This window comes from Neovison vison, chromosome 4 (genome assembly GCF_020171115.1).
Source record: "Neovison vison isolate M4711 chromosome 4, ASM_NN_V1, whole genome shotgun sequence".
Classification (NCBI taxonomy): domain Eukaryota; kingdom Metazoa; phylum Chordata; class Mammalia; order Carnivora; family Mustelidae; genus Neogale; species Neogale vison.
In genome coordinates this window covers 17,091,874-17,114,855 of record NC_058094.1, presented here as the reverse complement: position 1 = coordinate 17,114,855, position 22,982 = coordinate 17,091,874, and the positions used below count along the sequence as shown (strand labels likewise).

Here is a 22,982-nt window from a genome sequence, read left to right as displayed (position 1 = left end):
CGGAGCCGGGACGACAGCCAGAGGGCTGGAAGCTGAAAGCACGGACAAGGTTAGAAGGGCACTAGGATCGGGATGGGAAGCCAAGCCAGCCTAGAGGGGAAAGGGCATCTCTGGGAAGTCTAGACCAACAGGAGAAAGGGGGTTAGCTCCAGAAAGAGAACCAGGCAGGGTGTTTCGACAGCCTCAGCACTGTGCTGGATCTTCGGGGGGGTTAAACTTTTGTGCAAACAAAACGAGATGCTAGCCAGGTAATTCAGAAATTCAACAGATCTTTCAGGAAATGCCAGGTAATCTGCCCCGAGGATACCGATATGAAAAAAGACAGTCCTAGTCCCTGATTTTAGACTTTCTGAAGTCTCTCGTGAAAAGACAAGCTGCCGATCTCAACAGAGTAAAGAACCCCTACCGGAGTGAAATCGTGAAGGAGCACGAAAGAGGGAGACCTACCGCCACCTGGAGGTCAAGACTTCAGGAAGCTGTAAGGAAGTGGAGACCTGGAAGGTGAACAGAATCGGCCCACCATGCGGGGTGGGGAGAGGGCCCAGACCAAACTGCCAGCGCGAAGGCCCAAACGCAAAAGCTAGGGTGCATTTAAAGCCGGGGAGCCGGGAAGGAGGGCGCCTGGGAGCCAAGGCTTTACCGCGAAGGGGTTGGCAGTCTGGGCACTATCCCGAGGGGTCATTCGCAACTAGACCATGAACTCCGAGACAGCAAGTGTCTCCATGGCAACCGCACAATGCTTGTCACATCTCTCTCGGGGGCTCCGCAGTGATTGTTCGTGACTCCGTGAGTGGATAGAGGGCACCGGGGAGCTGCAGAGAGGTTTCCATATTTGTCAATGGTTCCTAAAAATCACAGCGTCTATTGACCATACCTAGCTTTCGTTTCACATTAGAGATATTAAGTGACAACTTGCCATTGCTAGTCAGGCTATCACTCGTACTAGAAGAGCAGTCAGACAGAAACAGAACCAGACATTTGTCTGTTTTGGAAAGGGGCCCGGCAAGGGGTGAAGCAGCAGGTGCAGCAGAAGGAAATCCTGAGGAGGACTCCAGCCCAGGGCTGGAATTCTTTTCCCTCTGCTGAGAATAAAATGTTGTGTGGGACATCACGTGATGAAGTTTTTGGTTGACTATTAAATTCCACTCTTCGTAAGGGAGCTCTTCCGTTCCAGATGACGTGAGTACGGTAATGGCCCTTTGTACTGAAGGTGCTAGAGACTGTGACTATAATCCGTGTGTCTGGAAGGACAGGACCATCACCCTGCACAACAGTGGCCCGTGGGCCTGGTGTTTCTGTGCATCTGGTGAGCAAGGCGGCACTAACCGCCCTTCGTTCCAGACTATCTTTGCATCATGTCACGGAAGAGATGGTGTCCTCCTCTGCAGCACAAGGCAAGTGTGCTGACTACTGCCCATTAGAGAAGACCTGAGTTTCTAGAACACAGCCCACTCCACGTGCACTCTTCTGTTTGGGTCCATGTACAGAATCTCGGAGCCGTGGCACTTTGACACCCGCTCTTAGAAATGGTTTACATTTCAACATTCTTGTTCTTTCTTGATGAATTTACCTGAGCAATGGATACTTTTACTGCTGATAATAATAGTGTGGGGCTCCTGGGTGGCTCAGTAGGTTAAAGCTGCTGCCTTTGGCTCAGGTCATGATCTCAGGGTCCTGGGATCGAGCCCCACATCAGGCTCTTTGCTCAGCGGGGAGCCTGTTTCCTCCTCTCTCTCTCTCTCTGCCTGCCTCTCTGCCTACTTGTGATCTGTCAAATGAATAAATAAAATCTTTTAAAAAATATATATAGTAGTGTTTTCCAAAAAAATATAATATCTAAGAGCCTCTTTTATACACTTTCCCAAAAGACATCCTCTAAAGGGATAGTAGGTCTGAGATAAGTGAATGGCAAAAATCCATAAACAAAACAAGTCAAGAAACTGAACACAGTAGAAATAATCAAGAAACTGAACACAGTAGAAATAAGAAAAGCTGTTTTTATAATACATAAATAATCATTTTAAATTCACTATATTCCACGATTAGCAGTGGATTCTTTCTGAAATAAACGAGGACAATTAAAACAGTACAGGATGTTTTCTATTGTTTTTTAAAGGACCACTAAGCCAAGATTTGTATCTCTGTATGGAACTGATTTTCAAAGGGACAGAAGTGGTCTTTGATCTTTCTGAACCACTTGTCTTCGAATTCTTTGGAAGATGCAATCACCAGGGCAGTCAGAGCTGTCAGGCCAACACACTTCACCTCTGTGTGAACCTCATCTTTTATTTTTTCTGGGACGATATCTTCTCCCATAACCTGCAGCAGGAGGGGGGGGAAAAAAAAACAATCCTGTCCCATTAAAAGGGGCAGAAGACTATGCTATTCATCGAGTGTAAAGGATTTCACACCAAACCAAACCAAACCAAACCACAGAAATACTTTAGCAGCTGGCAGTGGGGGGTCGTGGGGGGGTGGATTTCAACATACCAAAAAGATGTTTCGATCCAAGGACCACAAAAATAAAATACCCCGTATTTCTCCTCTTATCCTCCCGAGTGAAAACATCACTGAAACACTAATGTGGCGGCTGTTCGGCCTACAGAGTGGGCCACCAACATTCTTAAATCAAAGATCACCTTCCACTGGCCAGAATGCATCTGCGAGTGCTTCTCCCCCCTCATAAAACCACCAGAAAGCAGAGCCTGGGCCCTGTGGGGGCAGGGGCACAGCTTCTTCCTCTTAGAAGTTCCCCATGGACGTCAAAGGCAGCAAACAGGCCAGCAGCAAAGTAGCTGGGCCTGCGCTTTCCTGACCCAGAGAGCCTCGGTCCCTCTGGAGATGTCACCACAACCTCCAGGCCCTGAGGCACCTGCCTGCCCTCTACAGGCAAAACACTGCTCCCTACTGGTCAGAATCAGGCCCAGATCTTCAGTTAATTTCTCTCACAAGCAAAAGTTAAGTTGTAGAAAGGTTGCCCCTGAACCCGCTAAGTGATCAGCCCATCTTTGGTAAGGACAGCAAACTGAAAGTAAGTCCTAACACATTTCCTGTCGTTGGCACGAAAGGTTCAGGAGCCATCCGGCAGGGATGCTGTAAAGGGAATTTAAGTCACTTGGATTTGGACTTGATGACGTCTAAGGTTCCTGAAAACTCCGAGATCCAATGTGTTCATGAATACTCCAATTATAATGCATTAGAAGCCCATTCAAAGAACGGCTTCCACTGACTTTAGATCTTCAAAGACTACTTATTATTTGAGGCAAGAGCTAATGGTATGAATAGCTTAACCAGGCAATTGTCAGCACTTATTAAAGTCTGGAATTTTCATGCATTCTAAGCCAGTGTTTGTCTTGTATTTTAACATTTCTGACCTCGAGAGGAACCTTACAACACAGGCATGTCACAGCATAAATGGCATCTTACTTTTCTTTTATTGGCCCATCAAATACTGATGTGTCTTACAACTGATGATTTCTTGGACTCAACGAAATGTAGTATATTAAAATCTGGGATATAACACCAGAAGCATTTTTTGTTTTTGTTTTTTAACAAAAAAGAGAACTGAATAATAGTAATATCCAAATAATGCAATATTCCAAAAAGAGGGATTTGCAGGAACATCACTCACAGCTGTCAATATAGCTACAAAAATATTTGACCATATAAAAAAATTTAAACTTCAATATACTAAAAAAAAATCATAAACTTCAGAAAATACTCCAACATATAAAAGGTGAGTAAGCGCAACAGAGAGAGAGCTCTAAAAAATTAGTAAGAAAAACAGAAAATTAAAAACAGAATAAGGAAGAAAAAGCATGACTAGGTATTTCACTAAATATAAATGGCCAATAAACATGTGAAAAAACTGTTCATCTCAAGAGTAATCAAACCAGTAAATGGACATTGAAAAGTGCTGCTTTTATCGCTCAAATCACAGATTTTGAAAAATAAGTTAATACGTATAAAATTATTTTTATAAGTCAAAATGATCAACTATTGACAATTTCACACGGTTCAACCTAGTACCTAGGCGTGAAGGAAGAAAATCAGTGTTCTCATACAGGATATGTAAGCTAAACCAGCTTTTCTGAATCACATTTAAAATGGGCTTCAAGTCTTTAAAATGTCTGTATACTTTAACCTAGTGATTCTACTCCTAATGATATATTCTAAAAGGACCAAATACACACACTGATTTTTTTGCAAAGACTTATTAAAATAGGTACTCTATATCTGTTAAATGTTCAATATAGAGGACTTAAGTAAATAAATGACGAAAGCTAAAACTGGGGGCACCTGGGTGGCTCAGTGGGTTAAGCTGCTGCCTTCGGCTCAGGTCCTGGGATCGAGTCCCGCATCGGGCTCTCTGCTCAGCAGGGAGCCTGCTTCCCCTCTCTCTCTGCTTGCCTCTCCGTCTACTTGTGATCTCTGTCAAATAAATAAATAAAATCTTTAAAAAAAAAAAAAAAGCCAAAACTGGACTACTATCTGTCCATGAAAAAGCACATACTCAAACAGTATTTAAAGATACAGGGCCAGGGTGCCTGGGTGGCACAGTCGGTTGAACATCCGGCTCTTGGTTTCGATGCAGGTTGTGCTCTCAGAGTCGTGGGATTGAGCCCCACACTGGGCTCTGCGCCCTGTGCTCAGCGCAGGGTCTGCTTGATTTTCTCTCTCCCTGTTCCTCTGCCCCTTCCCACCATGTGCATTCTCTCTCATTCTCTCTCTCTAAAATAAATAAATAAATCTTTTTAAAAAATAAAGATACAGGGTCATGATCATATCACAGTGTTAGGTAAAAATAACAAGAGTATAAAGTGAAATGTACAGTTTGGCAATTCCTCACAAAGTTAAACAGAATCACCACAGGACCCAGCAAATTCCACTCTCAGGGACACATCCAGGAGAATTTAAGTCAGGAACTCAAACAGATACTTGTATGCCGGAGTTCACAGCAGCATTCTTCACAATAGCCAAAAGGTGGAAACGATCCAAGTGCCGATCAACAGATGGATGGATAAAATGCACTGTGTATGTATGGACAGTGGAATATTATTCGGCCACAAAAAGGAACTAAGTTTGAACACATGCTACAATATGGATGAACCTCGAAAACATTAGGTTAAGTGAAAGAAGCCAGACATAAAAAGGCATATATTATAGAATTCCACCATTTGAAGTCCTAGGATCGGTAAATTCATAGCCACAGAAGGTAGATTAGAGGTTACTAGCGGTTGGGAGGGAGGACGGAATGGGAATTATTGCTTAATGGTTACAGAGTTGGTTTGGGATGATGAAAAAATTTTGGAAATAGTGCTGATGGTTGCACAAGACTGTGCATGTAATTAATGTACTGTACACTAAGCCATGATTAAGATGGCAAATTTTATGTTACACATATTTTTTTATCTTAAGAAAAGCAGAAAAGGGGAACTATTATAGAATAAAAGAGATATGAGACAGAAGAACCAAATACAGTCTGTGGATCTTATATGGATCCTTTAATTTTTTTTTTTTTTTTTAATTTAAATAGGCTCTACATCCTACATGGGTCTTGAACTCACGACCCGGAAATCAAGAGTTGGATGCTCTACCAGGTGCCCCTGGATCCTAATTCCAATAAAACAATGATAAAAAAAAAAAAGAAAGTACGCAAGCAAAGGAAATTTCAGGACACAGAGTCATGCTCGTGTCACAAAGTAAGGTTAACAGAGCACAAAATGAAATGTACACTGTAACGCCAATGAGGGCCCAGACATCTTTTTAAAAAAGCTCCACAGGTACTTCATGTGCATCGTCCAGGTGGAGAGCTACTATTCCACACAGTCCACAGATCGGCTACACATGGGAAGGAGTATGAAGATGTTCGAGACATCTTGTAAGGATGTCTTCTTTGTAAAGCTAAACTTTGCTTATAAAGAAACCTAAAATCTAGTTGAAAAGATAAGACATACTCTTGTATTTTGGGGCGCAGTGGGGGGGGGCAAAGTGCTATCTATTCAAGCAGTGACTGTCCCTGAGCTCAGAGGAGGGAGCCACTGTCGGATGGGGACATTCGGGGGAAGCTTCCTAGAGGATGTGGGACCTTGGTGGGCTCTGAGGAGGTAAACAGTAAGCAGATGGAGATGAGAAACCCATGACAAGTTTGTTAGCCATGGCAGAGAAGTCTAGAAGGATGCAGAAGATTTGCGTCAGGGAATTACACGGTCCTAAGTTTAGGGCTACTCTCTGGAAGGCCTTGGATAGCACATGGAGGCACATGCACTAGAGCTGACCTCCAAGGTGACGGTGACACGCTTGGTTTCTGAGCACGCAGGTAACAAGCCCAAATGTCGTGAGGTAAAGCCAGCAGCAGCAGGGTTTCCGACAGACCTGAGGGGAGAGAGCAAGGAAGCGAGGAGAGCGGAGCCAGGAGGTCACTGGGAGCCGAGCACGAGGCCACAGGGACGGGGGCGCTGCTGGTGCGAGAGAAACGGAAGGTGGGCCCGCAGGGAGGGTGGCTGCTGCTGCCGGAGGGGCGACTGAGCCGAGGCGGCTCCCAGCGAGCGAGTCCCAGCTCTGGAAAGAAGAATGACAACGGGACTGATGAAAAAACGAAGTCTAGAATGAAGAGAGACTGCCAGATACTGACCGGAGGCTGACTGGAAAGTGTTCTGAGGAGCAGCTCCATTTTGTACCGGAAGAGACAGGAGGATCCTCAACCAGCGCTTCGGACGTGTGGCTTAGGGGGTAACTAGTCTGAGAAGTGAGACGAGTGTTTCAGAGATGGCGCTAGACGTACCGGTTAGAGGATAATCGACCCAGACATGACGGCTGAAGCCATGAGTGGGTTACGATTTCTGCGGGAGATGCGGAGAGAACGGGGAAGCCAAGTGGAACCTCAGGGAATGCCATGACTTAAGAGACAGAGGAAACGAGGAAATTCCAAGAGAAAGAGGAATATTAAGATACAGGAGAAAATCAGACTGCTGGGGTCCCTCGGAAGAAAAGGGAAGAGGAAACAAAAAGGGGGTGGCCAACAGCTATGAACACCAGGAAAATGAAGGGAAGCAATGCTAAGGAAAGGCTACGGGAAACTTCGAGGAGAGACAGGCCATCCGTGGCACCTGTCTGTGGGATCAAAGGAAAGGTTGAAAAAGGCTCATAAAGAAGAGACAGGAGAACACGGTCCCATAAGAGGGGAAAAGGGGTCCAAGTGGGTGCTTAGTTTAGAGAAGGAAGAAAGGAGCCTGGCAATTTTGATGTGCCGGAAGTATTTCTTAAAACTGAGTGACATCAGGGTAGATAGGGCTATATAGACTTATTTCACGGGATAAGTACCTCAATTATCAAGTTTCCAAGACATACGAACAGGACTAGTGTGAGTAACTTAAATACAAACACAGATCATCTCCAAATGCTATCTTAAGTAATTTCAACATCACTTTTTTATAAAAGCTAATGAAGAGGCTCCTGGGTGGCTCAGTGGGTTAATCCTCTGCCTTTGGCTCAGGTCATGATCTCGGGGTGCTGGAATCGAGCCCCACATCGGGCTCTCTGCTCAGCAGGGAGCCTGCTTCCTCCTCTCTGCCTGCCTCTCTGCCTACTTGTGATCTCTGTCTGTCAAATACATAAACAAAATCTTTTTAAAAACTAACTAAATAAATAAATAAATAAAATAAAAACCCCTGACATCTGAATTTCTCGGCGGCCACCAAGCTAGTGGAAAGGTTTGGCAGAAAGAAAACGGACTTGCAGTGGGTGGGGCTCAGTCCAGTTCTGCAGCTCAGAATCCAGCCCGAGGCGGGTTCCAACCTGCGCGAGCGTCACTCCCAGCCGCACGGGTCCCAACGGCTCTTCTGAGCATTATGAAGACAAACGGAGGAAAAACGTACAGAAACGCCGCAGGAACATCTACATTCACTCATTCGTTCAATCAGCACTCAGAAAACAACGACCGGGCATTTAGGATGCGCAAGCAGGGGGACTCACAAGCACTGACAGGAAAATGAAACAGAGCCCCTGACCGTAGCACGCTGCGGCAGAAAGATGACCACGACGCTGCTCTTGCGGATTTAAGCGATCAAAAGCCACGTAAGGCAGAGAAAAAGTCCCTTAGCAGAAGAGATCTGGTTGTTTTCTAAAAAACGGTTCCGAAGCCAGGAAAAATACCTCTAATGCCTCAGTTCACATAAACCCCCAGGGTTCATGTGAACACTCACCTCCGCTATCAACAGCAAAGTGTCTTCTTTGAAGCTGAACCCTTTCATTTTATCTTCAATTTCCTGCTGAGTCCTTAAGTTCCTCTCCAAAGCAAACGCGGTTTGCTGAGCCTGGGTGAGCTGAAGCAAGAGCCTGAAAAACAGCAAGTCCCAATGCGTGGGCGACAGGGAAGGGAAAGCCGGAGGAAGGGTTCGCAGGAGCACGGGGACTCGGCTGGGTGGGAGTCCTAGCCGGCTAGAGGAGGGGACTCACCTTCATTTGAATCCCTAAAAAGCTTCCCACTTGAGCAAACTGAGCAAACTGAGCAAACTGTGCTGGAGAGTCATCTTTTCTAAAATTCCTAGACCAAGGCTTTGCAAAGAGATCTTTAGGGGGAAAAACCTCCAAAGGGCTTCCTGTAGAAGTCAAGTGATTGAAAGCACAAACAATCCAGAGTGAAAGGAACAAGCTTCCTAATCAAAGGCTCCTCCTCCAAAATGCTGGGATGTGCTCCTCTGAAGTCTGTGTTCCGCGACCCTTTATACCCCCCAAACCTAGAGTCACTCGACCTCAAGGACTAGTCAGAGCCTCCAGCAGACTTTCATTACCCAAAGCCGGGTCAGGTCTTTGACGAGCCTCTGGTGGCCCACCTGGCAACTGCCTCACCGTGAACTTCCCGTCCCGAGCATAGCCTGGTCTCCTTCCTCCTCGCACCTGTCCGGGGCACACGGCTCCTTCTCCTCACTGTTGAAGTGCTGAATGTGGGGGCCTCTGGGTGGCCCAGTCTGCCGGGCAGCCAACTCTCCGTTGCTGCTCAGATCATGATCTCGGGATGGTGAGAGCGAGCCCCACGCCAGCTTGCGCTCAGCAGGGAGTCTGCCCGAGATTCCCTTTCCTCTCCCTCTGCCCCCTCCAGACTACTGTGTACTCCAGCGTCACATTCGATCTCTCTCCAAAAAATAGGTATTTTTTAAATATATTGAATGTGTCGATTTTCCAGGTTCCCTCAGACCTCACTGGTCCCTATTTCTATTCCCACAAGCACTCAGCTCTCCTGTTCACTCATCTCATGTCTTGAATGAACCACCCACTACTCTAAGCACTGGGAGATCCTGGCAGGCAAAACAGGCTTCTGCTCCATGGAACAGAGGGAGAGCGATCACAAGGAAGAGGACTTCAGGGAGTGAGGAGTGTTATGCAAAAAATCAACCACTCACTCCATCAGTCCAAGCAGGGTGGCTAAGTACCCGCTGTTCGGGCGAACAGTGAAGGAGGACTTTTCCGAGTCGTCGCTCAAGCTGAGAGCCAAAGGTGAGTCGGCCGCCGGCGTGTCTGGGGGAAGGGGACGCGGACACATGAATTAGCTTGATGTGTTTGAAAATTGTGACAATCACTATGGCTGGAGCAGAGAGAAAAAAAAAAAACCCCGCAGTAAACGAGGAGAAGGGAAAGGCAAGGTCAATGTCTCACAGGCTCCGGAAAAAAGCAGGGCTTTTATGTAAGGGCAACGGGAAGTCACCGGAGAGTCTGGAAGGAAAGCATGCTCTGACCCACACTCCCCTGACTCACTCAAACCAGCTTATGTTACTACCTGGCCTCTGGAAGCATGTACATTTGTGACCCCTTTTCTCTTTGATGTCCTTGCTGTCCCCTCTTGCTCCTGAAAGGACTTGAAAATACAGCTTAGGGGTCCCTGGGTGGCTCCGTTGGCTAAACTTCTGCCTTTGGCTCAGGTCATGATCCAGGGGAGCCCTGCGTCTGGCTGCTCAGTGGGGAGTCTGCTTCTCCCTCTCCTTCTCCCTCTGCCCTTGCTCAGGCTCTCTCTCTCTCTCAAATAAATAAAATAAAATTTTTTGAAAAGGCAAAGAAAATAGAGCTTACACTTGCTTCTTCCGTCTCATGTTCTCTCAGCCCTCTGCCCTGTGCCTGGTCACTCATCACTACTCAAACTGCCTTCTCAGAGGCTGCAAATGACCTCCTCACTGTCAAGTCCCCCCTCAGATTTGACCCTTCCTGACTTCTCACTATCATCTGGCTGCTGCTCTCCCTCCTGAAACTCCTTCATCTCCCGCTTCCTTCTTCTGAGCTCAACTCCTCCAAGGGAAAAGCTCCAACTGATGGCCTGTAGGTCCTTGAATCTCAGCACAATCAACCAAAATCTTTACTTCCACCCTAAGTCTGCTCTGCTCCTCCTCCCGCGTGTCCTGTCTCCCAAAAGGTGCCACCATCCACCCACACACCCAAGGAAGACTCTTGACTCGTCTTGGACTCCTCTGCTCCCCTCCCCCATCCCCGCCTTTCCCACACCCTCAGCCGGTCCTCAAGTTGCGTCCATCGAATCCTGCACTGATGTCCGTTTCCTCCTCCCCGACCGCTGCACGACCCTAGGTCAGGTCCTGGCCGCCGCCCACCGAAGACTCCACAGCGCCTTCCCTGGCGACGCACGATCGCCACTCCTTCCTCCCAAACCTCCTCCCGGCCACCAGATCTCACTTGAAATCACAGCTCTTGTCACCCTGCTTGGACACTTAAAACTTTCAAATCCTATTCCGGCCTTCAGCGTAAGGACCAAGTTCTTCAAGATGACACTGAGCATCTTCTGTGAGCGGAAGTACGCCCGGTACGAAGGCTTGCCACACGCTGTACCCAGAGCCTCGGACGCCGGGATCCTACCCACCCGGGAGGGAGGCCTTTCCCGTTTTCTCTGTGAAGAGGAACATGAAGGAACCGGAGAGCAGAGAGTTTACGTAATCTGTACAAGGTCAGCCCGCTAGCGAGCGGAGGAGCCCACACTTGCTCGCTCGGCATCAATTTATTAGATCCTTACAGTGAGATCTGACTCCCAAAGCCCTCCGCCCCTCACGATGTGGTCCTGGCCCGCGGTCGGCCGCCCACCTCTCCGGCTCCACCACCCACGCTGCTGTCACTGCACCAGACTGTGTGACGACACCGCGTGACGCCGGTCCTGTGCTTTCTTCCTCTTTACCTAGCCTGCCTCTTCTCATCTGGGGAACATTCCAGGTCAGCAAGATACCCCAGAAAGAACTCAAGCTGTGGAATCAAAGGCCTGAGGTCCAGATCATGGCAGTGTTTCAGAGCTGAGCCACTGTGGGCATAACGCTAAGTTCGTTTCCTAGTCTCTACGAGGGGATCCCCACGTCCACCCCAGGGAGGGGTGAGGATTAAAATGAAACAGTGCATGCAAAGCTCTAGTACACACTTCTCCATAGCTGAGGAAGGTGCCCAGAAACACTGGGCAGAAGCCTTACTCCCCGGTCAAGTGTTCTTCCTGCTACACTGAACAGCTGCTGTTTCCTGTCCCCGTAGGGCTGCCACTACTAATACGCCGTTAGCGCCTATGCCGCCTGTCACCGACTACACACCCAGTGTCCTCAACACACTGCGTGCTGTAAAGGAAAGGGCCTTTAAAAATAAAAAGATTTCCTTATTTTTAGAGAGAGAGCAAATGAGCACAAGCAAAGGGAGGGGCAGAGGGAGAGAGAATCCTCAAGCAGACTCCCAGCCTGACTCAGGGCTCGATCCCATGACCCACAGGTCATAAACCAAGCCGAAAACAAGAGTCAGATGCTCAACCCAGGCGCCCCTAAAAGGGCCTCTTTTGAAAATCCTTATGATCCCAGCACCCAGCATGTGCCTGGCATACATACCACTGGCTCATGTACTTCCAAATCAAAGTAACGCAGTCAACACGAAACATCTGCTGAAAAAAGTTTACAGTTTGCTTCACAGATACCACTTCTCAGTAAGCCTCACTGTTAATGTTTCTAGAATTCTCCAGAGTTAAAAACAATAGCAATAACAACAACACACTTTTGGCATCATTTGGGACCTAAGAGAATCTGTTTCTCTCATAAATTATAGAATTTGGTCAAGTGTATGTTCCCTTTTCCCTTAAACCTTTTTCTTTTTTACCCTTAAACTCTTACTAATATGGATTTAAAGTATTTGGAGTCCCTAAACCATGGGGACTCTCTGTAGAATGAGGTAAACATTGTTTATTCATATTATTAATAGTGATTCAAACACAAGAGCAAATTTTTGTCTTTAGTAGATTTCTGTGGATCCTGAGTGAAAAATACCTTGTTTATAAAATCTCTTCCCCTTTGTCAATGTTTTATACATTTAATTTTCTTTTCCTAATTTTAATGGTTTCCATTTTTAACATTTTATCTTGAGTAATGACACAAATCATATTCTTGAGCAAATACAGTTGTGTTTCTAAATCTTACATACTAAAAGGACATGTTCAAAGGAGTCCATCTAGATATAGGGGAAAAAAAAAATCTCAAAAACATACCAAATTCTATCCTAGGACTTTTTGAAGATTAAAATCAGAAAAATAACACCTTTATCCTTGGCCTAGTACCGTGTGTTGTTTACTCCTTTCTTCATTTACCTGGTTCGTATAAAGGAGGCACAGGCTTTCATCCGAGTCTCCAGCAACATTGCTTCTCTCTTTCCTGCCATACAGTCTGGAATATTTTTCAGAACTTTCTCATTCTTCCGGTTACTACCGCTGCTTGCTTCCACAGAAAACACAGAGCTCTCAGGCAGTGTTTCAGGAAAATGAAGAAGACAGTCTTTTCCTGAGTGTGGAAAGGAGGATTTCGCAGTTTTGTCACTGGAGGTGAAATCTTTCTGTTTCTGAGATGACGCACACGATGTTGACAGAGCTGGCCCCAGATTCAGGTAAGCCTCTGCCAATTTGCCCCAGTTCCAAGGATCAAAAGGATGCAAAGAAATTAGTTTCTGTAGGCAGAGAATTGTTTCCTCCAAGTTTGGCAGACTTGAACAAATAGCCAACTGGAGGTAGAGCACAGCGGTTAAATGGTCTGTGTTAGTTGCTTTCTTTTCCTAAGGAGAAAAAAAATGTTAAAAACCTTATTATTTTTTTAAGATTCTATTTTTAAGCACTCTCTATGCTCAATGCAGGGCCTGAACCCACAACCCTGAGATCAACACCTGTACCCCACCCACTCAGCTAGCCAGGTGCTCAAGAGTTAAAAACTTTAACCTGCAGAACGTTTTCCTTATAAAAACGGATATGCCTAAAAACCCAAGTTGTGTATGTTGGAAATTAGAGATATCTTTCAATAGCTACAAGCAGAGAGAACTGCTTGAAGCTGTAAACCTAGAGAAATACATACGACCTACCGAAATAACCACTAGACACTCCCAAACATCCTGTCATAACCGAAGCATAATTCATATGACAGTGGCCTGATGAAATTCAGCACCAGAATCAGAAATGTCAGTTTATCTTCAAGTTTTAGTGTAATCTTTATTGTTTTAGCCAAGCAGCTGAAAGACCCAAGCCAACTTTTCTTTCCCCTGGGCTAATGGTCCATTGTAATATTCCAGGCTTTCTAAAAATCCAAATGGTAATTTCCTTGAGGATTCAAATGGACTCCATTTCCAAATTTGACTTGGCTTAGACATCTTAAGCAGGATAGCCCTGAAGCTCTCAGTGCTTCATGCGGCACCATAATTGAATCCAAATGCCGTCCCTGGTAACCATTACCAAGGCCAATTATTTTTGGCCAGAAGGGGTTGCCTGGTTTCCTTCTGATCAGAAAATGCTTTTCAAGTCTCTTTAAGCAGAGCCACCACCTCTTGCCTAACTTGCCATATGGCAAAAGCGCTGTGGGTTAGGGAAGACAAGGTTTCTTTTTCTACGTTAGTCTGTGGAGAGCAGATGGCCAACTAAAATTACCTTTCAGTTAATTTTAAGTCTAAAGAAAACCTGGCCTACTAATATCCAGACCAGGCTCCTGCACACAGCTACACTGGGCAGGAAGTACAAGTAAAACTCCCCAGTGTGCAGCCTGAAGGAACAGGCAAGCGAGTGAAAGCTTGGGGAATATTCTACATATCTATATATTAAGTGAGAATACAGAAAATAAAGCTCCATTCGACCTATCTGGTGATACTGCACCTTCCCAGTGACAGAACAGATCTGGTTTTATTACTATTACTGTTCTGCACTCTGTCCTTCCTAACAGACCATTAGGTTCCAAAGGGGTTTTTTTGGTTTTACTTTTTAAAAGTCATTTATTCCAACCTCATTCAGTTCTGACATAAAATTCCATGAAGTTTTCCCTTCAGAAAACTTCTACCATTTTTTTTTTAAGATTTTATTTATTTATTTGAGAGAGAGACAGTGAGAGAGAGCATGAGCGAGGAGAAGGTCAGAGAGCGAAGCAGACTCCCCATGGAGCTGGGAGCCCGATGCGGGACTCGATTCCGGGACTCCGGGATCATAACCTGAGCCGAAGGCAGTCGTCCAACCAACTGAGCCACCCAGGCGTCCCCATTTTTTCTTTTTAAGTTCTGTTGTAATTCCAGTTGGCTAACACACAGTGCTGGTAGTTTCAGGAATACAACAGAATGATTCAACACTTCTGTACATCACCCTCTCCTGAACAAAAGTACACCCCCCTAATCCCCATCACCTAGTTCACCTGTCCCCCCCACCCCGACTCTCCTCCCCTCTGGTAACCATCAGTTTGTTCTCTATTGTTAAGAATCTGCTTCTTGGGGCGTCTGAGTGGCTCAGTGGGTTAAGCCGCTGCCTACGGCTCAGGTCACGATCTCAGGGTCCTGGGATCGAGCCCCACATCGGGCTCTCTGCTCAGCAGGGAGCCTGCTTCCCCCTCTCTCTCTGCCTGCCTCTCTGCCTACTTGTGATCTCTTGTCTGTCAAATAAATAAATAAAAATCTTAAAAAAAAAAAAAAAGGAATCTGTTTCTTGCCTTTTGACATCTCTCATTTTTTTCACCCAAAGGTTTTTTTTTTAATTCAATGCTGAATTCCTAGCAGAGAGCATAGCACCTTGGACATAACAGATGTTCAGTAACTAAGAAATACATCTTCATGTCCTTTATTTGTAAGGAGAACAGCACATACAGACTTTAGGAAATGCTACCTTCCTTCTAAAACCAGGCTATAGTCCTTTATGATGTATAATTAGCATTTCATATTGAGAATGTATGTTGAGGTAGAGGCTGTTACATATAAACCATGATTTCGATGGGAGGGTTTTTATAGCATAAATAACAAATAACTCTTTGGAAATTAAATTCCATTTAAATGACTTTGTGAGATTTTCCCGAATAACACAACTCCTTCTGAAACGCAATAATGACAAGAGTTAGTATTTATTCAGTGCGAACATAAGCCAGGTCTAAGCACTTTACTCATTTAATCCTCATGACAATCTTTTGAAATAGATTCCATCATTACCCCCATTTTCATAGAAGAGGGAACTGAGTCACAACAGAGAAGTTAGAGAACTTGCCTGAAGTCACACAGCTCGTAAGCAGCAGAGCTACAGTCAGTCACACGAGAAGGCACAGGACGGAGGGTACTTTGGAAGGGCTGACGCATGTCAGCTGGCTTAAGGTTCTCCCTCCCGATGAACAGTGTGTGTGCAGGCTATGGACATGAGTCTATCACCTTCGCACTGAACCCAGAATCGGGCACGTGGTGGGGCTGAAATCAGTGTTTGTAGAGTGCACGCATTTAAAAGAGTCATTTACCATCGGAAGCAATGTCCTTAGCCTCAACTTATCACATGAGCATATCAGTTACGGTAAGATGTTTAATTATTGAAATAAGAAATAAAATATAAATAAGTTCCTTTTTTAAAAGATTTTATTTATTTATTTGACAGAGAGAGATACAGTGAGAGAAGGAACATAAGCAGGGGGAATGGGAGAAGGAGAGGGAGAAGCAGGCTTTCTGCTGAACAGAGAGCCCGATGTGGGGCTCGATCCCAGGATGCTGGGATCATGACCTGAGCTGAAGGCAGAGATTTTAACCCACTGAGTCACCCAGGCATTCCCAAAAATAAGTTCTATTACAAAATTTTGTCCAAGAATCATTAAGAAGAGAGATGAATTAGGAGCTGTGAGCAGAAAGTGTTCACATCCCGACAGGCACTCCCAGATGAGCTATTTTGTTCAGCGCTGCATACTGACCTGTCCCCTACAGAACATAAAAGGACAACAACTACCAAGACAAAAACAGAAATAAGCTACAGCTAATAACAAAAGAGAAAGGTCTGTAAGTAGGGAAGAAATTTAAAAAATAAAACAAAACACAGGGTACCAAGCAATGAAAAACTATGCAAATCGGCGGGCTCCACTGAGATCATGTGAAAAGATCCAAAGAAAAGGGGAGAGCCACTGGCCTACACTGCTGGTTCCTTCCCAAAAGGATGCCTAGAAGCCTGATGGACAGTTTTCAGTCCTGGCAGGAAAACTGAAGGTCTTCTGACTGGTCCTTCCTCCTGTTTCATAACATCCCAAGCTCTGGACACCTGGCATCTGCTGGCGGGCAACAGATGTTTCTCTGAGCCACAGAAACAGACTTCCTCGGCTAGAAGGAAGCACAGGAATTCTCCAGACACTGACACCGCTGCCACTCCGCCACTGACGAGTAGGTCAGGCAGGGGAGAGCAGAGCGGGGACATGTAAGGGATGCCAGGAAGAAGGAGGGGACAGGAGAGCACAGAACAGGAATGAAGGGCAGGTACCTGATGCCTAGAAAAAGGTACCAAAAGGCCCAGCGCTGCTGCTAATTTGCAGACCTGGAAGACTGAGAATGAATGCTGTCAAATCCCACCAAGTTCACTGTGCCGTGGGCTTCCTGAACAAGGTAATCTCATCTTCCGGCTTAAGAATTAATGCACATTTATTAGAGGGGAGAAAAAGAAGAGCCAGACACAGCTGTTTTCCACATTCCAAAGACAATTTCCAAGGTTTCTTCTCACTGCAAGAGGCTGAGGTCCTAGGCAATGAACCCCACCGGCAAGTAAATTTAGGGATTTTTCTTAGTTAATGAGATGGAGGAGAACAGCTCAATTGCATGCATTCTTCAGGCTGACCTCTGGTCAACCTGATCTGCAGGGTTCACGATCTGTGTTTGGGCACCTCAGGAATTCCCTCTGAGGAAGAAAACGGGTCATCTATAAACTAAGCTTGGTCAACTTAGACCAATCCTCATATAAAATTTATACACAGAAAAGCCAGAAATAAATAAAAATTGCCTTCATCTGAAATCAAAAACAAGCAGAATCTAGAATTGCAAATAACAGCTTTTCTTTATCCCTTAAAAAGGGATTGTGCAAATTCCATTTAAGAATAAAAAAAGGCCATTAAGCTTGGCTCAGTATGATATTTAGGATTTTTTTTGGTAAAGTTCATTATAGAAATTTCGGAAAATAGAATCTAAAAAAAAAAAATTAAAGAAAAAAATTACTGATGATCCTCCTACTCTGAACATTTACTCCTAACAAGAGTAAAACCTTTTTTTTTTTTTACAAGATTTTCAGGTAATGAAAGAATTTTAAGAAAAAATATTACAAGAAAATGACTGTCTAGAGCTCCAAACTGTTTATCATTAAAAGTTCTTACACCACTGACGATTTTCTACTTATCCAAACCCACAGATTTTGCTGCTAGCAAGAAATTTTGTTTTGTTTTAGAAAATAAAATTATTCAATGATCCCAGGAAAGCAACAGGAACACAAGCAATGAAACCACTTACCAAGTCTGTAGCAATCTCCAAGGCTTCTGTGTGCCTTCCCAGGTGAACCAGACACCGAGCCTGGCCTTCCTGGACATCCCTTTTCATGGCAAAATTCGTAGACGGCAATTTTTCAGAGATACTGGAATACTCTTGAAGTGCTTTCTGCCAATTATTTGTTAAATAAAGGAAATGAAGAGAAGGGATAAAAAGAGACAAATATAGAGAAAAGGATTCAGTTATAGGTATCACTTTTTTCTTGGTAGAGGCATTATTTTAACTGATTCCACAATGAACTATGGAAGGCCTGAGTATTTGTCAGTACCATTTTTCTAAAAGGTAGAAAAGAAATGGCTGGAAAATATAACTGCTACTACCACGGAAATTATCACCATATGGTAGAAAGAGCATTTTGGAGCCAAACAGACTGGGGTTTGAATCCTGTTTTGCCACAAACTTGCTATACAACTTTCCTTCTCTCATCAGCAAAACAACAGTAAGACTCTTGTGAAGAAGAAATGAAATTTTCTATGTAAAGCACCCTGGTATCTACTTGTTCTTCCTTTTGCTTACACATTTTGGGGTGCTCTGCTCCTGTGACTCCATGAGGCATCTGTGCTAGAGGCTCCCGCAGAATGGGGAGATATAGAATTTGGGGAAACAGACCTGCAAGGATCCCGAAAAGATCCCTATATTGTAGACACAGGAAACAAAATAAGTGATATAGAGCCATGGAGAAAAGGAAAGAAACTGGGGATTCTGGGATTATTAACGCTTACCAGAGAAGATTAAATTCACCCTCACAAAAAACACGTTCATAACTAATATGCTGTAACTGATAGCATTGTTTATAACTGATAACCTGTTCATAACTGATTATTTTTAACTGTTTATAACTGATTGCCAGTTTCAAGTAGAATAAGCTTATGTATGCTGAACTCTACCTGATACTCTTGCCGTCTGTAGGCGAGGTCCCCCTTGAATTTCTTCAGTGTTAGAGCTTCAACATCATCACCGCTCTCTGTTTCTTCATAAAACCACTAGAAATTGTGAAAATAGCACACCACAGAGAATTAACTTACGCTTTTCCCTGTCATACTCAAGTGGAAGCAATTTCCCATATGTAACTGATGAAATCTCAAACACTGACCTACTTCTGTAGGATGAGACACACAGGAAAACATCTAACAAGAAAGTCAATTTTAGCGATGGCTCAGTTTTCATTAAAATCATCGCGAGTAATAAACATATCAATAGTGAGAAACATCTCAACTGAAAAAACAACTCAGGCCTATATGGTTCTATGCAGAGCATTTCAAGACGGGATCGTGGTGTCCGGGAAGCTGGATTTTAACTAGCACAGTTCCCACTGCTCCTTCAGACTGAGACAGGTGTCCCTGTAGAGACGTTTTCAGAGTGGTTAGAACAAGGACTGACGATTCATTATGAAAAGGACAAAGGAAAGAGGAATTACCTTATAACACTTTTATGAAAATGTCGTAAAAACAAAAAGTAGAATCTAACCAAAGAGATTGAAATTAAGGCTGAAAGGAGGTTTCCATACAATCAAATGCCAAAGACTTGCAGAAGAAAAGTTTGGGGCGCCTGGGTGGCTCAGTGGGTTAAAGCCTCTGTCTTAGGCTCAGGTCATGATTCCAGGGTCCTGAGATAGAGCCCCCACCCCTCTGCTAAGCAGGGGGCCTACTTCCCCATCCCCCTGCCTGCCTCTCTGCCTATTTGTGATTTCTGTCGAATAAATTTAAAAAAAAAAAAAAAGAAAGAAAGAAAAGTTTGAGGAAATGCCCATCTGGAATATCTTATTCACTTTTCTACTGATAGAAAGGAAAGAGAGACTGGGATTTCTCCGTTAGTGAGTAAAGTACGTCGAGATTAGAAAATAGGTCTAACAAAAAGCAGTCTGTGTGCCAGTTTTTCCAGCCTCAAAGTAGTAGCTCAACCTCCCTTTTACTCACAATAAAACACAGTGAGGCTGACTGTGGTCTGTCCCCAGGTAAATGCTATGAAAACGCAACCGTGTTTGTGGTGGTTCCACAATCGCGTCAAAATTGCTTGGTTCTATTTCTGCAAGTGTTGCCTGGGTATCATTTCCCTCCTATTATCTCAGTAAAACAGTTTATCTCCTTCATCTGATCCATCACAGCGAAGAAAGCTGGTAGCTGCTGATTTTCTGTTGTCCCTGAAACACCGAGTAAGTCAAAAGTCCACATAATTTTCCTCCGTGCTCTACTGCTTGCCGGTCACAGTGCCAGTCCCAACCTGCGGAACAACAACCGCCCAGCTGCAAATCTTCATCCAGTTTTCACGATCCCATGGGGAAATGATTAGGAAAAACGGGCTTCCAAATGATTGTTTCTATTCTCCCACATAACCTGCAGGCCCGCAACCATTTAGACGGGGATGGCTCCCAATCCCCTTTTCTGGTAAGAGGAAGGAGGGAAGAACTGGGAGCAAGGGCGGAATGAAGAGGTGAGGGGCTGGATAACGCCGACTTCTGTCCCCCAGAGGATCTAAGCAGGGACAACAGAAATCTTCTAACCCAAGCTCCTGGTTTTACACTCACGGCAATCAATGCGATGTGAACAAGGCCTCTTTGAGTTTATGAGCAGCATCACACACCAAACAAATCCTAAAGACAAGTGATTTTTGGATTTCACTTTGTAAGTGCACAACACATCACACCTGACCAAGTAAGTATCTCACCCATTTCACTCCACAAATAACCCCGTGAGCCAACAAATCTTATTTTTCCCAAATTACACATAAGACTCTGACACTTTGATAAGTGCTAAAGCGAAGGCTGCAATGTGGGGTCCTCTCATAACCATGGCTTTTACTGCTGCACCACATGCCTTCCCAGGTCCATTCCTGTTCTCAGTGTACCTGAGCAACCACTACAGGTAACTCTGAAAGAGCATATGTGATGAGGAGGAAAGGTAAGTTAAATAAAACAAACATAATTCACCAATTGCTAAGCACCTGACATATTTAAGTACTTTTTTTTTTTTTTAATATTTTACTTATTTATTTGACAGAGAGAGGGCACAAGCAGGGGGAGTGGCAGGCAGAGGGAAAAGCAGGCTTCCCGCTGAGCGGGGAGCTGAGGATCCTGGGATCAGGACCTCAGCAGATGGCAGCTGCCCAACGCACTGAGCCACACAGGCGCCCCCTAAGTACAATCGTTTTTTGGTTTTTTTTTTTAAGATTTTATTTATTTATTTGACAGAGAACACAAGTAGGTAGAGAGGCAGACAGAGAGAGAGAGGAGGAAGCAGGCTCCCTGCTGAGCAGGGAGCCCGATGCGGTGCTGGATCCCAGGACCCTATGATCATGACCTGAGCCAAAGGCAGAGGCTTAACCCACTAAGCCACCCAGGCGCCCCAGTACAACGGTTTTAAGGAAAAATAAAGGTAATACCGGTAGAGGAACTTAGCACGGTGCCTGAAACAGGTTAAGTTTCTAACACATAGTGCTGTAGTTCTTATCTGGGAGATGAGATTTACATATATGCAGTAACACCAAGTAATATTCTACCAATTCAAACTATTCACGGAGTTCCTGTTACGAACAAAAACTGCCAGCCACCGGAAGACATAAGGTTAAGCCCCCACTCTCCTGTGGTCATTCAGCACTCCGGGTCGAAGAGCTCTGTGTTACTGACAAGGGCTGTAATGCAAACTGAATGGAGGGGAGGCACTCAAAGAGAAACGCGTTGGCTTGGAAGGAGGAATCAGAAAAGACTTCCTGGAGGCGGCGCCATTCAAGCTGCGCTCTAAGAAATGGATGTAACTGAGCGATCTGACCGTGCGAGCGGGGGTGACGGGGGCTGGGAGAATTCACTGAGCAAGGGCAGGCCCGTGGGTGGGACGTCGCCTTCTGGGGAGCAGACAAGTTTTGGAAAGTGGGCGGTGGCCGGATTTTTGGGGCCCCTGACCGCCCGGCTGCAGACTCCGTGAGAGCGCACGGAGTTACTTCAGATTCCAGGATAGGGAGCCTGGGGGACACCCGCCAAACGCCCTGTACGAGTTAATGCCCGCAGCTCGGGGCCCGGTGGGCCAGGCCCACAGGGTGGTGCTCCGGAAACGTCCCCGCCACGTCGGAGAGGGAGTAAACAAGGGAGGGGAGGCCTGCGGGGGCGCAGGGTCGGCCGGGCGAGGCGGCGGGCACCCGTACCGCGAAGACTGGACTCCGTGGGCGGCGGCGCGGGAAGAGGGCGTCCGAGGTGCTCCCCGCCCGGGTCCCGCGGAGGCCGAGGCCGGGGCTTCAGAGACAGGCCACTATGTCCCGCTCTCTCACCTGCGGCTCGCAGCGCTTGGCGCGGTAGGACGCCGGCGGTCCAGGCCGCCGCTCCGGCCTCTGTTCGAACACCGAGTCCTCGAACTCGCAGCCCAGCAACCAGCATCCAGTCTCCATCGCGCGCCCGCCGCCGGGGCACCGGGAGGGGGCGGTGCCTGGAGCAGCGCCCACGTGCGGCCCGACGCGGAAAGGGCGGGGCCGCCACGGCCGGAGCGCGGCTTGCTGGGACTTGTAGTTTCCTGCGGGGTCCCCCAAACCTGGATTTGGCCCGCTGCTGGCTTGGAGTTGTGGTGTAACTTAGATTTTTATCTGATTCACAAACTTACCGAAGTCGGGACAGAGTGTTTGACTGTTCCGTTTCAGGAGATGGACAGAGATCATTAACTGCATGCATCAAAAACACTGCGTCCAGGGTAGCTTTTTAAAACTCCTAAGTGGCACTGGGTAAAGTACATTTTTTGCACTTTGTATCCTCTCCCAACAATTTACGAAAGGCACAGTGATTCCCACTTTGCAAATGAAGCTTTTGGGGTTTAGCGAGAGGTTAAGTAACTTGCTTACGATCAATTTTTACGAGGCTAAGAGCTGGGAAATACAGAAATCAATCATTAGTCCCCTCATCTCCGGAAAAGAGACATCACCACCAATAACAAAGACCAGAGAACTCACACATTTATAGAGCGGAAGACAGAAATTTACTCTGGATGCTCCTCCAAATTCTAGTAATTCTACCTGTAGAAAAACACCAAATTCCAGAAATCTAGAACTAACATTTACTAGAGTTCTTACACATTCAAGATATTCTTTGAGACTGGAATATTAAAATTACTGACAAAATACAGGACAATATTGCACAGCACAGTATTACTGAGACATATTACACAGCAGATTTTCCCTGGCTTTCCTCCTATTTTTCCTCACTCACCCATTCCTTT

General features: G+C 45.6%; 1 protein-coding gene across 1 annotated transcript; it reads right to left on the bottom strand.

Annotated features, from left to right (window-relative positions):
• Nucleotides 1–1,980: 1,980 nt before the first annotated feature.
• Nucleotides 1,981–22,182, bottom strand: C4H8orf76 (chromosome 4 C8orf76 homolog). The gene is made up of 6 exons (XM_044245007.1): nt 22,048–22,182; nt 18,678–18,773; nt 17,755–17,898; nt 12,602–13,059; nt 8,205–8,337; nt 1,981–2,319 (listed from the first exon to the last, which is right to left on the bottom strand). Exons 1-6 carry the CDS (start codon nt 22,162–22,164, stop codon nt 2,122–2,124), a joined length of 1,146 nt encoding a protein of 381 aa, XP_044100942.1. The 5' UTR covers nt 22,165–22,182; the 3' UTR covers nt 1,981–2,121.
• Between the last annotated feature and the right edge of the window lie 800 nt (nt 22,183–22,982).

Coding starts and splice junctions, on each gene's coding strand:
- C4H8orf76 (XM_044245007.1), bottom strand. CDS start 22,164: ATGGAGACTGGATGCTGGTTGCTGGGCTGCGAGTTCGAGGACTCGGTG. Junction 18,774..22,047: donor CCAAGCGCTGCGAGCCGCAG/GTGAGAGAGCGG, acceptor CACAATTTCTAG/TGGTTTTATGAAGAAACAGA. Junction 17,899..18,677: donor ACAGACGGCAAGAGTATCAG/GTAGAGTTCAGC, acceptor AATAATTGGCAG/AAAGCACTTCAAGAGTATTC.